The 17,790-nt window shown below is 37.3% G+C and overlaps 1 protein-coding gene across 1 annotated transcript in view; it reads right to left on the bottom strand.

Moving 5' to 3' along the window:
- The window catches only part of ACSS3 (acyl-CoA synthetase short chain family member 3), a 178,546-nt gene extending 162,842 nt beyond the window's left edge, over positions 1–15,704 (bottom strand). Inside the window, exon 1 of the mRNA XM_003906834.5 lies at positions 14,490–15,704. Coding sequence (XP_003906883.1) covers positions 14,490–14,800 — 311 coding nt within the window. The 5' untranslated portion in view covers positions 14,801–15,704. The remainder of the gene's footprint in view (positions 1–14,489) is intronic.
- Between the last annotated feature and the right edge of the window lie 2,086 nt (positions 15,705–17,790).

Raw genomic sequence — 17,790 nt, 5'->3', positions numbered from 1 at the left:
GGAAACCCATTATCTCCCTTTATTCTCTCTTTTCTGATTTGTCTTTGCCTTGCCTTCCTACTTGTTATCACCTCTAACAAAAAATGAGAGGCCGCACAAAGGGATAAAATTAAAATTAGTTGTGTTTTTTTAATCTATTAAAGGATTCATTAGTTAGAAAATGGCCACTGTTCACCAAAATGGAACACTGTGTGCTCTAGTTTTTCACACCTCAACAATCAAAGGCAATTAAGAGTAGAACTGATTGTAAAATAAAATGGATTTTATTACTTTTATTTTCAGAAAATAATAACTAGATAATCCATATCACTTGTTATTACTCTTCTTTTATTGAACAGGAAAATGAATGCTATTTTACTGTAAGCAAAATGCCCTTTTTCCTCGCTTGATGTATAGCATTGTTTTTCAGAGTAAAAACTCTATCTGTAATCTCATCTAGCTCCTGGAATAGTGCCTGGTCCAGAGAGGTCATTCAATAAATATTGGATGAATGAACAAAATAAAGAAGAAACAAATGCATTAACAAATGAATAAACTCCAGAGCTAAAAACAAAATAAAACCTACCTTTATAAATATAAAAGGCTAACAAACATATGTGTGTATGTATATATGTATGTATACATGGCTTGTTCTTAAATCTGTAACACTGGTATTATGAGGGTAAAATAGGATTAATTGGGGAGGAAACATGACACAATGAGAAGCTGATACACTCTCAGGCATAGTAAGTCTGTTTTCTCATCCTAGATCTGTTATCTCTGCATGGCAAGTGAGCATTAGCAAGTTACTTAACTTTCCTTAAATTCTTAAGAACTCATGCTTTTAAGAAGTTAAATAACTATGGTAAGAGGTGATGCTGTCGTTATGCACCAATATGTTTTGTATCCTGTAACACTTTAACACACACAAACACACACATACACAGGAATACACACTCAAAGTAAAATCATCTTTTAAAATTTAAAAGATTTTGATCTAAGAGTAGTATTATACGATTTCCATCAAATATTGCCTTTGAAATAGCCATTTAATTTTTTAAAAACCCTCCTTATTAAAGGTTTTTTTAATAAAGATAAATTTGAAAACTAATATTTTTATAAATTAAGTAAACCAAGGTAAGAGAAAATTTCATCAAATTAGGTCTACTAAGCCTGTAATTACAAATTACATTTTCAGACAGCTCTTGAAATATTTGAGCGATGTAAAAAGATGCTTATGCTAGACATATGTAGATCTTGAGAAGTCAAGACCCAATATTTTTAAATAATAATAAAAATAATAAAATCAGTTTTATATTTTTCTAAAATTCAAGCTTTTAACAGATCAAGATAGGCTTTTACTCTAATATATTAAAATTTTGTCATAATTTATGATAATAATATAAATGCATTCTAATTCGAAAATTTTTATATGATTGCTATCACTTTTTCATTCTGTGACTTTAGTTTTCTTAACATATTTCCTAAAAGATGACAATCTGATAACATAATATCAACCCAATTCTTAATCTGAAATCCTTGGAATCTCATATGTGCCTAAGAGGCAACCTTTCCAGTTCATTCTCAAATAGGTAGAGTCACCCCTCCATATCCACAGGTTCCACATGCACAGGTTCAACCAACGGTGAATCAAAAATATTTGGGAAAAATTAATTTTAAATAACAATATAATAATTAAAAAATACAAATTTTAAAAATGCAGTACACCAGTTATTTACATAGCACTTACATTGTTTTAGGAATTACAAGTAATCTAAAGATGCTTTAAAGTATATAGGAGCATGTGTGTAGGTTGTATGCAAATATTACACTATTTTATATAAGGGATTTGAGCATCTGCAGATCGTGGTATCTGCAGGGAGTGGGTGGTGTTCTGGAACCAATCCCCCACATAGGTGAAGTATTTCCCTACTTTCCCTATTTGTCTTGATAAATGGAAACCCGTGGATTATAAAATATCCTCTACTATAGCTTGAAGATCAATGAATGAGCTAAGGAGAGGCAAATGAGCTAAGGAGAGCTAAGGAGAATCCTCCCACCTTTAGGACTGTCAAACACAATAAAACATTAAAAGTTTATTTTTTCAAAGAACAGCTATTTTTTTATTCCATATCTAGAATGTTTTAGAGATGTAGACCCAAATTTTAAAAACTCTTCTTATATCACTATTTAAAAAGAAAAGTAAAAACTTTAAACAGCCAACTGCCTGAAAACAAAGCTTAGACCCAAAGCTTAGATGACAAAACTTCAAACTCTTTGGTTCCTTGATAGAGGATTTGTGGATTATTTGGGGTTCTGATTGGATAGATGACTCAGGTAGTATCTACCCGCAATTTATATAAAAATTCAGATTTAGGAGATGGATTAAGAAGGTAAATCTGTGTATGGTAAAGTTTTAATATCAGTTCAACTGATATACAGAAGGCTCTGTGCATTCTACTGTGAAGATCACAAATATAATTTACACCTGAACCCTGCTCTCCTATTACCTAGTGGTGATGTATCAAATTACTGATAGAAGTATTAAGAGTATGAGCTTACACAATACATGTGAAGTGACAAAATGGCGATGAGTATTGAGCACTTTTGCCAAATTTGCTTAAAAGAAAACAAGATTGAAGTGCTTTTTAGGAAAGAACCACTAAAAATGTTAAGATAAAATCCTTAGAGACACTGAAAGGCGATGAAATTGAAAAGACATGTGCAAGTTGGCTCTGGGAAAACAGTGAGGACTTCCATTTCTCTAAGATAAGAGGAGAGTGGAAGACATACAGAAACATGGAGAACAAGTAAAGCAAAGGGAAGTTAAATCCCTGATTAACATTTTTAAGAATGCTACATTGCTGTCATGCTTTTTCATTCTCTAGGTTCTGCTATGCAAAACAGAAGGTAGAGAGCATAATTACCACCTATACTGAAATTAGGCTCTACAGTGTGACCCAACTGAGTTGAAAAAACTAAGTCCACCACTGTATGACTTCGGACAAGCTACTTATCTTCCTGTGCATTTGTTTACAGTGTTATAAAAATGCATTATAAGAGTTGTTGGGAAAATTCAAAGAGATAATATACATATAGTGATTAGCATAGGGCCCGACACAAATAAAATTCTTCATAATTAGTATTAGAACAGCAGTACTATAGTCTTTGCCATTGTCATTGTTTTGTTATTACTATCACCATTATCATTATTGACGATAATACAACAGGTTACTAAAAGGAATGACTCAGTAACAAGCTAGAGAATAATCACGTTAGTTTCCTTCTCTTTCTATTACAGACTCTCTACATATCTTATCATATTTTTGACTCATCCCATAAACACTCAAAGGAAGCATTTAACATTTTTAGATCATTTGTTTTCCAAAGTTTGGCAACGTCTATGGAATAACGCAGGTGAGAGACACTGCAACTCATTGTCCTTGCACTGGATTCCTAAAAAATGGGATATTCTTATTAAAACTAAGGGAGCCAGTTGCAATGCAATTTCCAAGAAATGTATCTCTGCACTTAACATATGCCATTAATCATATTTGCCCACCTGCATATCTTCTGCTTGAAAATGCACAAGGGAATTAGGATCAAGATAAAAAAGAATGAAAGAAAAATAAAAAGAAATAGTACACATCAAGGCATTTAAAAGTAAATGAAACCAACAACTTACATATAATGAAATCCTATATTTTTATTGAGAGGTTGGAGGAATAAATTTTCAAGTGTTCGTAATTAGATAAATCAATTGGCTATTTATGATCATGTTCTTACAAAAATAACATTAAAGCATACTATAAGCAATGAATAATGTGGTCATTATAGATTTTCCTTAAGCCAGAAAACCAACAGAGTAGTTTTAAGGAAGAGATTAATATTGCTTTCTACTGTCCAGGAAACATTTCTAAAGAAGCTGTAAAGTCATTTAAAGCTCCCTTCCTCCCACCTTTAGGACTGTCATACACAATAAAATATTAAAAGTTTATTTTTTCAAAGAAGAGCTATTTTTTTATTCCATATCTAGAATGTTTTAGAGATGTAGACCCAAATTTTAAAAACTCTTCTTATATCACTATTTAAAAAGAAAAGTAAAAACTTTAAACAGTTTCAGTGTAGAAGAGTTAAAAAATTTTTAAAAATCTAAAATCAATTGAGACTATTTTTAAGAAGCAGTAGAATATATTTAGGAGCACAGATGCTAAATTCAGCCGGCCTGGGTTGAAATCTTAGCTCTGCTATTTACTAGTTTTATAAGTTTAGGCAAGTTTCTTAAGAAACTATCTTTCCAAACCCTTTAAACAAGAATAACAATTGACCTTACCTCACAGAGTTGTTATAAATATTAAATAAAGTAAAGCACTTAGTATTGTATCTAGCTTATACCATGGAGACAATAAAAACTTAGCTAAGAGCTGTTTTCATGATAACGGCTGTTTTATGATAACAGATAATAAAAAGGTTAGCTATTTTATGATATACCTGATAATATTTATGTACTTTAGCTGACTAAATTATCCCAACAGTCATATAAAGTTATTACTTCCCCCTCAATCAGTAAGGACAGGCTGGATTATACCATATGATAACGACTGCAAAACTTCAGTAACTTGCAAAAATAAATGTTTATTTCTCACTCATACCACTCCATTGTGGGTTCAGGTAGACTCCCCAAAACATTGTCATCTATACGTTTTTGCTCAGCAATCCAAACAGCTTCTATTCTACATGTACTTCCACAATGGCCATGGCAGATGAGAAAGAACTAAGAATTGAAGCTCTGGCAATTAACTAAGTGAAAAGCCTTGCTCTTCTTACTGCAGTGGCCAAAGCTAATCACATAATCAATCACGTCTATGTGGGGAAGACCAATCTTCCTACATACTAGCAGAGGAGAATAGATGAGAAAAGAAATGACACAAAAAATAGTAATACGCATCACAGTATGTATATTATAATTCTTCTGTATTATAATTATTTGAACCAAGATATTGTTAAAAGAGTACAGGCAAGATTTTTTTTACCAGAAATCAGTTTTCTCCACTAACTGATTCTCAACATTTTTTCCTTCTAACCACCAAAATTAGGATATCCAACAAATTCCATTGATAACAGTGGCAAACTTCATCTGTACTTCAGGAGGGAGAGTTGGGAGGGAGAATTAGAGGAAGGCACAGTCTAGGTATTTGTGGTTTATTATAGAAAAATATTTGCTTCTCAATTGAAAATCAATGGAATTCTATGCAAATAAGAAAAAGAGTGTGGAGCGAAAGCTAAGTGAGATTAGTGTAAAAGTGGACTTTTCTAAGCTCCTATGCTCTCATTAGATTAAAGTTATTTAGCAAATGGTCAACAATACCGAGCAACTTTTTTTTTTTTTTTCAATCTTACTAAATTTTTCTACAGATATCTATACTGGCCAGATCTACAGTAGAAATTGAGCATTCTTTTTCTTCCTCCTTCTTCTCTTCCTCTTTCCTTCTTCCTCCTCCTCCTGCTCTTCTTCTCCTTCTCCTTCTTCTCCATCTTACCAAATTTATTTTACTTAACTGCTGCATCCACTTAGGAATGACATCTTGAAAGATTATACTTGGCAAGTGTTATTATTCTACCATGAACACCTTAAGCGAAGGTATTCCTATTGTCCAGAGTCAGGTCATAAGTCAAAGACCTACAGACTTTAATTGCTTTTCCTCCCTCTTAAAGCAGTTAATGTTTTAAATTATTAAAGCCATGTAATTAAACTCCATCCCCGTCTAATTTAATATTTGAAAGAGTTTCTGTTTTTTATTATCCTCATATTTCCAACTGGACTCCTTCAAACTCAAAATTCACAAACTTTAATTTTCCTAAGATATTATAAAAATAATATCTCTCTTTTCTATGCACTGTTCCTTACCTCATTCAGCTAAACACTGACAAAAACAAATATAATTAATACCTTTAATGTAACAAGTTCCCTATCCACATAGTTTAGATAAAGGATTTGAGTTCCACATTCACATATACTTGAAACTGTAATTTAGAGAGGTTATTACATTCATATATATAATTGCAAAGATTCATTAGCCTCCTACACATTTTTCTTACAAATGTCACATCACAATGGAAAGCAATGATCTCCCTCATAGAGTTGCTGCTTGTTGCTTATGAAAATAGAATTAAAAAAAAAACTCAAAAAAAAAGAAGCAGCAGCAGCAGCAAATAAATTCAACCACTGTATTTTTTCCCCCTTTCAACTAATACTATATGTGGCATGACAAAAGAAAAGTAAGCCACCTTTCAGGAGGTGATAAGAGTTTGGATTTTCCCCCAACACCTGGTAGTTGATCAGTCACAGCCGATTGAATTTCCATTGTTCATTGATTGCGCCATCTGCCAGGCAATCCATCCCTTGCTTATGTAATTGCAGCATTCCTGTAGTTCACTCTGTTCTGTCCTGAAGGTTCAGCAGCATGACAGGCTGAGAAAATTAGATACGGGACAGTACCAAGCTACTGACCTTCAGAATATGAAATAAGGCCCATCTTTTAAAACTGGTCTTTCTTGATGAGGTTATTTTGAGAGGCCTTATTTCTAACAGGCAATTTTTCATGCCAACCAGATACCTTCTTAAAATATTTTTATATCTATAAAATAATGATGATTTTAAATTTTAAATATACCTGTACTGTGTACAATGCTATGAATAAATTCATTGAATTTAGAGTTTGTCAAAAGGAGGAAAATTCTTCCTCTTTATATAACACTTTCGCCTTCAAACCAGCATTAAATGTAACTTTAAAAATATCTGACAAATACTGAATTTCCCAAACAATTTAATGTAGCTGAGCATTTGTTTGCCAAAGAGCCGAAGTTCAATAGGGGGATTAAATTGCTTTCTGGATACATGAAATCCCCATTATATTTTCATTTATTTTCCTTTGAAGCAATCTCAAACTCACAGAAAATTTGCAGTTATAACATTAAGCACTTTTTTTCCCCTTTGAAACCTTTACTGACATGATACACAAGAACCCTAGAATAATTTAATATGTAATTGTTACAAATAAGGACATTCTTCTAGAGATCCATACTATAACCATCAACTTCAGGAAACTAATATTGACACATTACCACCATCCAATCCTGAAATCCCATTCTGGCTTCTTACTTGTCCCCAAAAATATCAATTATAGTGAAAATATTCAGAAACTACCTCTTGCATTTAATTCACAGCTCTTTGGTCTCCTTCAATTTAGTAGCCAAAAATATATTTCAGGTTTGCCAAGACTTGGCAATCTGACTTCTGGAACAGTTGCCTCGATATTTGGAGGAAAAGATTCTGAGCTTAGCCACTGGAGCTATTACTACTAACCCAGGTCTAGCCACTACTAACTAACTGTGTGGCCTTGAGTTTCAGTTCCCTCATATGTAGAAAGGGCATGATAATACTAACTTTGCAGCATCTGGGGAAGGAATAAATGGACATACATGACTCTACTGTATAGCTGATAGTTCAGAGAAAGGACTCAACAAATACTAATTATCTTTTCCCTTTTCAACTGCTTCCTTATCCTCCCTGTCAGACTTGCAGACAAATGTAGAGATATTTAGCTCACTAGAATCACTCTAGTGTTTAAAAAGAACAAACAGATCTACTGAGTACTTTTTATACCAATTTTGAGAATTTTGCAACCTGTTTCTTTCAGTAGCTCTTAGTAGTAAAAGCAAAAAAATAACATAAGAAACCACACAAAGTTCAACTTGCAAAAACAAGGAGTCCTGTTGAGCAGTAGGCTTCAAAACAAGCAAAATTCCTTTCATTCCTGTTTCATAATTTCTTCACTTCAGAATTTAAACATAGATTTCTTCTTAAAGGGAGAAGAGGAAATAAGGAATGAGGAAGAAACTGTATTTTACTTGACCCAGATACCACCATACCGCCATATATTATCCTGTTTCATCTTCCTGTCACTGTCGAATATCCTCATGGAATATTTTTGCCTATACCAGTTCACTCTGTAATGCGCTATTCTGGCTTTGGTCCTCATCTCATCATTGATATCATATTATTGAAAGTCATCAAGGATCTCTGAGTCACAGCAGATTTTTTTTTTTCAATTCTCAGTAGCCTCAAAGCATCTCTAGAGTCCTTGACCACTATTTTTATCTTTTTTCTCCTTTACAATGCATGACACTAAAATATCTTGCTCTTTCTTTTCCTCTTTCTTTGAATGTCTCATCCATTTCCATAGTTTTTTTTTCTCCCACTTTTTCCCAAAGTTCAGTCCTTTTTCTCTTCTCTTCCCTTTCTTTCTCTCTTTCTCTTCAACTTTCATAAGCTTCTACCTCTTACCTCTTTAAGATTTATACTAAAATCTATAATTCTACATCAAGCTCTCTCCCAGTTTTCAGCCTCATAGTTTTAATTGCCCCATCAATTCCTCATCTGGACACTTAAGTGAGATTCTTACAGTTACCATGTCTTTACTTCCCTGCATCCCGCTGCCAAAAAGTCACTATGTGTAATTTAATTTTTATTCCTGACGTTTCTCTCTTTCTATACCTCCTGCTATTATCCTAGTTCATTAGTCACACTATTTTATGTTCTCGTTACTCTGTGTTTCCCAATATCCCTCATTTCCCAACCTACCAAGAAATACTGAAATCTGAAGTCAAACTTGGCTTCTGATAATACTTTCATCCTATCACCTTCTTAACAAAATGTTTCCATGGATCATTACTGCCTTACTAGGCACTGCAAACAAAAATGCTCACAATGGAAAAGTTAATGGCTGGGACACGCAAAGTGTAATGCAATAGGGGTGAGGACAGTGAATAACAAACAAGCACATGTACCATTTAAAGGGTCAGCAGCTGCTCAGTTCCAGCAGAGTTGCTGTGCAGGAATACTGACCCATTGCTGACAGATATTCCGGTTTGTTGTTGTTGTTGTTGTTTGTTTTTTTGAGACAGAGTCTCACTCTGTCACCAGGCTGGAATGCAGTGGCACAATCTCAGCTCTGACTCCCTGTATCAAGCGATTCTCCTGCCTCAGCCTCCCAAGTAGCTAGGATTACCGGCATCCACCACCACATCCAGCTAATTTTTGTATTTTTAGTAGAGACGGGGTTTCACCATGTTGGCCAGGATGGTCTGGATCTCCTGACTTCGTTATCTGCCTGTCTCAGCCTCCCAAAGTGCTGGGATTACAGGCGTGAGCCACCGTGCCCGACCCATTTTTTCTTCTTTAAAGAGAAGACCAAGGGCCAGACACGTAGCTCACGCCTGTAATCCCAGCACTTTGGGAGGCCGAGGTGGGCGGATGACAAGGTCAGAAGTTCGAGACTAGCCTGGCCAACATGGTGAAACCCCATGTCTACCAAAAAAAAAAAAAAAAAAAAAAAATCAGTTGGGTGTGGTGGTGCACATCTGTAATCCCAGTTACTCAGGAGGCTGAGGCAGAAGAAACGGTTGAACTGGGGAGATGGAGGTTGCAGTGAGCGGAGATCACGCCATTGCCCTCCAGCCTGGGTAACAGAGTGAGACTCCGTCTCAAAAAATAAAATAAAATAAAATGCCAAAAGCTGATTTTTTTACAAGAAATTTAGATTTTTAGATAAAATATTCCAATTTTTAAATGCTAACGAATTAAACAAACAAAACTTCTAGGTCAAACAAAGCCTATCTGCGGGCTTTAAGGCATGTTGTGACCTGCAGCCTAAGAAGTAAATGCAAATGCCTTAGCTTGCTACTCCAAGCCTTCTAAAAGCAGGCCAAAACTGTTTTCTGAAAGTAAGTCGCAGCAACTCAGACAAGCCACTAAAAGCCAACTGGTTTACTATAACTATCCTCTAAGGACACTTGGCTTTTCTTACCTCGATGTTTTTGTCATCTTGTTCTCTGCACATAAATGACTTTTCTCCTAAGTCCTACTTTAAGATTCATTCTAAATGCCACCAGTTCCCCTCAAAACTTATTGGACCACATTAGCTCATGGGAATATTTCTTTCATATTCCAAAGATAATCATATCTAGTTTTATGTGGCAGGGACAGTCCTAGGCACTTTACAAGCTTCCCTCACTCAATTTAATCCTTAGAAATAGATACCGTCATGATTCTAATTTTGCAAATAAAGGTATTGAAGCTTTCTCAGCTTAAGCGGCAAAGCTACAGTTGAACTCAAGCCTGTATTGACCCGGTGAAGAAGGAAGAATAAGAAATTTACATTTTGGTCATGTATTATGTGACAGGTGTTATGTGCCAGGAAAAAAAATTTTAAAATCCTTAACATAACTCAAAAGACCATTCACAATATGGCTCTCTCCTTCCATCTCAAGATAATTTTCTGTCATTTCTTAAGCCCCAACCATGTAAACCTTTTTAAGTTTCTGGAACTTACTAAACATGTCTACCTCATGGCCTCTGCATATGCTATTTTCTTTCCCTGGAATGTTCCTCCCCATTTCTCACGTGTCTAACTCCTATTCATTTTGATCTCAATTTAAACATCATTTCCTCTAGACCCATCTCATGATCCTTCTAAAGAAGACAATATCATATCCCTTAAGAAAGATTGTATTACCTAGCATCAACTGCAATTCTAAATTGTGTTCATCATGTTGAAAACCAGATACGCATGTTCTCGCTTATAAGTGGGAGCTAAACACTGGAGACACACAGATATAAAGATGGGAAAAATAGACACTGGGGATTCAAAAGGCGGGGAGGGAGATATGAGGCCAGGGTCGAAAACCTACTCGGTACCGTGTTCACTATCTGGGTGATGAGTTCAATGGAAGCCCAAACCTTAACATCACACAATATGTCCATATAACAAACCTGCACATGTACCCTTGCATCTAAAATTTAAAATTCATTTCTTTTGTAATAATTTAATGCATGTCTTTCATGCTGCTGTGTGGTGAGTTCTTTCACTATCTCTTTCATCATTTTCTCTGTACTGTACATGCAGTGGGTAAATGATTAATGTCCTTTAATTCTTATAAGCCATTTTAAGACTTGGCAGGATTAAACAACCTTAATCTAAGCTACTAAGGAATTGAGATCCTGCATGTTGAGAAACCCACACTATTTCGACTACAGAAATGTTAGCCAAGCTTAAGTTATTTTCTAATAATCTGCATTTAGTTAGTCTTTTCCTTTTTGGTTTATAGTCACTGTTAATACATATTGATTTCTAAACAAATGATATATGAGAATCCTATCATTGAATGTTGTTTAAATAAAAGTAAACTAAAATTGAATTGCAATGCTTCCATAGAAAGAGATAAATTGATGGCCCAGAGAGTCAACCACAATACATAATAGAAAACTGAATTGACTAATCCTTCAGAGAGTGGCAGCTGGATTTCAATTTCAGGATAGGCAGCAGGATGTCTATCAATTGAAAATAACCAGAAACATCCACTTTGTTGTTCCAGGATTAAAGAAATTACTATGATTGCAGTTCTCCACTGAAGTCTCGCTAATAGAGACTTTATTACCCAAAGAGCCAGGTTTTAACAATATGGAGTAACCACCAAACTGTGAGGAGAAGCAAGTATGTATAAATCCCTAAAGCACCTACCCATAATTTGAATTTGTTTTTTGAAGGTCTCAGAAATTACAGGACTGGAAATGCATTTAATAGAGTCATTCACTACAATGGAAGTTCCCTTCCATATATCACCCTTAAAGATTTCTACTCCCTGTCTATATTACTGCATGCATAAAATATTGTATAGCTTATGTCACTGCAAAAACTAATATTCAGTATTATTTATGTGCTGAGACTTTTGATAAGCCTGAGGGTTCTGAGGGGAGTTTACTCTTATGAACAACAAACAGACAAGCTTATAATGAAGAATCTCTCTTGCCTCTGGGAAGCCAAAGGGCATCAGAGACTGTGACTACACATATGCCAGCTCCACAGAGGACAGAACAATTAGCTATAGCAATCTCGCCTTGTTTTGCTGAAGCACTTGGCTGTCAATATCTCCCTTCTCCAGATCTCAGCTTCAAAGAAAGTAAGTAAAGCTCCTTCATGCCAAATTGTGCCTAAACCCACTTATCACCTCCCAAAGAGGTGTTTTGTTTTATAGCAACAAAAAATCATCAAAGCTATGTATCCAGTTAGTTGACTCTCACTTTAAAAATTTATGTGCCAGCTCTGCCTTAGATCTTGGGGATATAAAGCCAAACAAAATAAAACAAAAGTAAATTCAGTCTGCCCTTGAGTTTGGCTTTGTGGAAAATTGCTAACCAATCAAGACTATCTTCACTTAGGTATCCAACACAGTCATAGATTTAAATTGAAACTTCTGACTAACTGAAATTTAAGATTGGTCTCCTATGTCTACTTCCCTCCCAACCCTGCTTGCCCAACCAGAATTCTTGTAAGATTGAATCGCACTGCTGAAATACATAGAGTCAAAGTTTTATCACTTCTTCACTTTGATTTTCTGGGCATGAGTTCAAGACTGGAAAGATAAAGAATTCAGACACAGTGTTATCAAATGTTGATCTATAAAAATATAGTGACCCTTTCACAAAATTTCTCATTAAAGACTTCTTATACATACAAACTTTAGAAAATGTAGACAAGCAACTAGATATTACAAAGAGAAAGCAAGTTATTGGAAAGTAAATCTCCCAGTCTTAAGCTCTACTTGCTGGGTACATTGACTCACTTTCAAGGCTCTCTCCTGGGCCTTTGCTGATCCCCGATTGCACTCTCAGATCACTACAATCTGTCCTTTCTCCTCCATTCCTATTGCCACTGTCTTAGGTCTGGCCCTCACTGTTTTTCATTTAGAATATACCTGTGTTTTCTTAACTGAATGCTATGCACATTAGTTTTATAATGGAGACGGCCACATAAAATCATTTATAGCACCATATTTTATGACAGATATTTGTACATAGAACTCTGAGAAACAATGATGCAATAATCTCTGTGTTTTCATCTGAGGAACACTAGGAGAGTTTCCTGCTCCTAAGATAATTATGGTCTGAGAATACAAAAAGAGCTATTCTTCTTCTAACATTTATAGGGCCTAGTATATAAAGACATAGTCTTCATCTCTTACTAAGTTAAGCCTCCACTTATTTCCATATTTGCATTTCGGGAAAGTGAAACAGAGATTAAGTCACTTGACTGTGAACACATAGTCAGTAACTGTGAGAAGTTGAACTCAAATCCAGGTAGTCTGGCCTCAGAGTCCATGCTTTCAATCTTTATGACTTCTAGAAATCAAGGACCAGGTTTCACTCATTGTTGAACACCCAGTGCCTTGTTCACTGCCTGGCACAGAAAAGACGACCAATCAAATACTATTGAAAAAAATAATTGATAGGAATGGGCAAGGTGCTCAGATTCTAAAGGGGATACCATGTCATCTCCACACACTTATGAGAGGACTGGGCATGGTGGAGACACAGAACAGGCTCTTGCCAACTCCATTCCAGATTTCTTGCTCTAACCACAGAGCCATTCGTCCACTGCAAACCTGACCATGTCATTCCCTTCACCTCATTGCTGAGCAGTGTTTTCCAAACTTTTACAGGAGACATCCTCTCTAATGGCTGGCAGATGAGAGCAATCACACCCCCAGTGGGCAGGCACATAAGGAGTCACACTCTGAGATAATCACTGACTGTGCCTCACCCTCAGTATCTGAGCAAGCTTGATATTTATTCTACAATGTGTCTCTGTTTGTTGTAACACAAAAAATAATGCTTATAACTTCTTATAATTCCAACTCCAGGTAGAAGACTTTACAAAACACCATGACTTCTAACATCACCTGGCCTATATCTATCTGTATGCTTTCTGGGTACCCCATACTGCAACTTCATATACACAACAGGCCTATGGATCTGGTCCAAGCTACTTAGCACAGAACATAAATCCCTTCCCAACCTAGCCCCCAGACTCACCACTTCCCCTCCCACTTCTCCAGCCACGACAATCATTTGCAGTCACTGTCTCAGTCACATTTCAAGCTGTGTTCACCTCTAGAAATTTGATAATTAGGGTCTTGTCAACTTTGAGAAGACATACCCATCCTTCCAAACCCTTCTGGGGTGTGATTTTATTGGAGTCTTTTCTCAACCCTCCCTCCCCACAGTATGAGGATACTTGGTTATAATTCCCTAGTTTATTGCACCACTTGCTTTGTTTACATAGTAGCTCCCCTACTAGACTGTGCGGTCCCTGGAGGCAGGACCTTGTTTTAGTCCTCTTAATATTCCCAGTGGCAAGCAGAGCCTTGCCAGTCAGGTAAATCCCCGTTTATGGGACACTGGGTTCACTATAGGTAACAGGGTCTCTCAAGAGCAGAAGGCAAGAGAACTGACTATGAAATTGAAATGAAACACGAATTGAGGGATCTGAACACATCTCCAGTTTCAATTTTCTTTCGTGATAGAATGCCAGATTCCAGGTCCCAGGGAGGTCCTGGCGCCCAAAAAGTTACCAGGGATGGGGGATCGGGTTGGCACAGAAGTCACTCACCAACTGGTAGAGGGCGAGTGTTTGTTCTCCAGCGTTTTGGTCCAGGGCTTGTACCAGCTGATCTGCTCAGCAGCTTTGCCCCAGAACCTCTCGGGGTCGGTCACCGAGGCTGTGAAGTGGGTCTTGTACTCGCTGCCACTGCCGGAGGACAGCGCCCTGCAGCCCCGACCTCCGAGACCGCCCCGCGGGCCTGGGGCCACTAAAGCCCTGAGGGCCGCACCGGCTCCCCGGGCCGGAGAGGACCCAGGCAAGGTCCCTCCGAGCCCCCCGGCGCCGGTGACTTTACGACATTGCAGCCAAGAGGGTTTCATCTCCGCTGGCCACCCGCGGTCCCCGAGTGTGCGAGTGTGCGACAAATGGGACTCTTGCAACTTCCTGGGGCCTGAGGGAAGCGAATAGGAGGCGGGGGCAAATTCCGAAGTGAGCCCAGAGCCCAGAAGTTTGGAAGCTACACTAGAGTTGCCGGGAAAAACCGACCTGGAGCGACCAGAGAAGCAACAGGCTAAAGTGGGGGCCCCGGGACAGGGGTGTCACAGCGCAGTTGCAGCAGGTTAGTTGCGCCGCTGCATGAAATCCAAACCTCTGCACGAACTTCCAACCCCCAGAAAAATCGCGCTCAAACTCCAGAACGTCCTCCTGATTTCAACACACGAGTACTCTTAGGAGGAGGCCAACGGCCCAACTCTTTCAATTTTCAGTCCATCAAGTTGTACATGGCCAGTTTAATCTTTGGAAGGTCGTTGGTGGAGGTGGCATCGCCTCTGACCTGCAAGAAACCAGCAACCCAGTGAGTTGCGGCAAGGCTCCTGATTGTTATTTATTTATTTATTTTTAAAAATCAACTCAGTCCCTGGTTACTGAAAACACAAGCGGCTCCAGGGTAGAGATTGCTCCGGGATTTCCTGACCACTGAGAGGGTGGGAGGAGTGGAAGGAGGTTGTGCCAAACAAATTGGGAAGTGCTTCTTGGGGTGATTGACAGGCCACAGGGAAGGTAATCCCACTGGGATGCGGATTCACCTGCTGACCAGACTCCGCATGGGATCCAGACAGAGAGCAGATAGGACTTGTTGCATTGCCTCCCTTCTAATTTGCCTGCTTGGAGTTTCTGTGGCTTGTTTTCTAATGAGAAAACAAAACAAACAAACAAACAAACAAACAAAAAACAAAATAGGAAATAAGTAAAGATGAATCAAAAGAGGAAACTGGGAAAATGTAAAAAGAAAGGTGGTATATATTACCATCTGGGTTTAACATTCTTCAAGCTCCACTATTATTCATGCTTTACCGAGATTCAGATGCTATCTTTTGCCTTAACATTATGCCAAACACATTCTGTCTTGGTGTGACAGTGTTTGCAGTTTTAAATGTAAAGATACATATTTCCAAATCTGAGGTGAGAAATAGTGACACGCCCCTGACCTTGGGAAGGATCTTAATTTGAGAAGCTGTAAACAAATGATTCTGCAGGAAAAGAATAATGTGGAGATACACGCTAAACAGAACAGAGGTAAGTCTAATGCAAAACAGAGAATATTTCTTTAAATAACCACCTCCCTTTTCACTGAGAGGCAAGGCACTAGACTTTTCCCTGACATCTGCAGTCTACTTTAGTCCTTCCAAAGGTCTCAAATCAAGTAATGTCTGATGGCCAAAGACACAGTCACCATTTAAATCCAGAGAAAGTTACAAAGCCATTTAACCTCTTGGCCCTCGAGAACGAGAGATTTAGGTATTGCACCTAGTATGTGTTCACATTGTGCTGGGCACTTCAAACAAATGTTAGCTCCTGTAATTCTCATAAGAGTACCAAGAAGTGGGAACCATAATCACCTGTTTACAAATGGAGCTAATATAGAGATAGATCAACTTGCCCAAGGCCACGCAGCTAGCAAGTGAAACAGTTAGGATTCAAACTTTATGGATGCCCAGTACTTCAAAGCCCAGATGCTTTGAATTACAGATGTGCTGTGACACAATTTACTGACACCTCAAGGTGTCGGGCCAGGGGAAAACCCACTCTAGTCCTGTCACTCACTCCAGCATACTGTGCAAATATGATCATTTTATCTCTGTGCCATGACTTGAACAAGGAGGGGAATCTGACTCCAAAGTCCACGATTTTAATTCCAGGCTGAGTATCTTCTACTTTTAAAAAAAGATCTTAGAATTCCAATAAAATATGACAAATTGAATAGCCACATTCATTCTTCTCCTTAAAGAAACTCCACTGAAAGAGAATCAAAGAGGGTGGTGGTCATGGTAAAAAAAAAAACAAAAAAAAAAAAACCTACAAGGATAAAGAGAACAGGAGAAGAGAAGAAACCAAATGAAAGAACAGAAAGAAGATGCATCTGCGGAATATGACTTAAAAGTGGGAGGAGGAGCTTGTGGAGGAGAAAATGGATTTTCCTAAGGAGAATCCATTTTCTCCTTAGGAACCTGGAATGTCTCAAGTTTTGGAGGTGCTGGGTTTCTCTGAAGGTTCAGAAGGAAGTATGAAGTTTAGAACTTAAAAACAGAGAACTGATTACAAGATTGTATGAGGCAAAGTTAGACCCCCGTATCTCCAGATTAAACCACTTTTTCTGGACCCATCAGTGTACCATTTTTTCTTTTGAAAGTAATTGTGTACAATAGATTGTTACTGTAAGCTCCATTTCAGACTGAAGGGAGAGCATAAGTGTAGACACAATGCAGCAAATGCAGCGGGTCTGGTTTGGAGAGCACTCAGTGTACAGGTAGAGCAAACAAGGCTAGTAGAACTAGAAGATTGTATTGGAACCAGCCGGAGAGCTGAGTGTAAATAGTGTCAAATGCAAGTCAGTACCTAACGATAAACTATTAGCCTTTAAATTAAGACACCAAGAGCCTGTTGATTCATTAAGCATATGAAAAGCTTAAAATCATGAGCCACGAAGTCTCAGGTTGAATCTTATTACAGTACTGCCACTTATTAGGTGTGAAAATTTGGAAAGTTAATTAAGTTTTCTGAACTGCAGTTTCTGCATCTGTAACCTGAAGCTGACAATCTTACTTCACAGGATTGTTGCAAGGTTCAAATATGTGTAAACTGCTTAGCATTGGGTCAGTAGCAAGCCAAGCTAATTTAGGACAGCAGCCAAGCCTGGGAACAACCAACTAATCTAAAAATTCAAGCCTGAAAATTAACGTACCTAAAATGAAACAATCAGAACATTTGAAAGGAAATATTTTTAATTTAAGCATGCATATAAATTCTGTATTATTTCAAAAAATAAAATTATATTTTTAATTAATTTGAGGAACAGGGTAATTACAAT

This window comes from Papio anubis, chromosome 9, assembly GCF_008728515.1.
Source record: "Papio anubis isolate 15944 chromosome 9, Panubis1.0, whole genome shotgun sequence".
NCBI classification, from domain to species: Eukaryota; Metazoa; Chordata; class Mammalia; order Primates; family Cercopithecidae; genus Papio; species Papio anubis.
The sequence above is the reverse complement of the archived record's forward strand: the minus strand, read 5'-3'. Positions and strand labels throughout refer to the sequence as shown.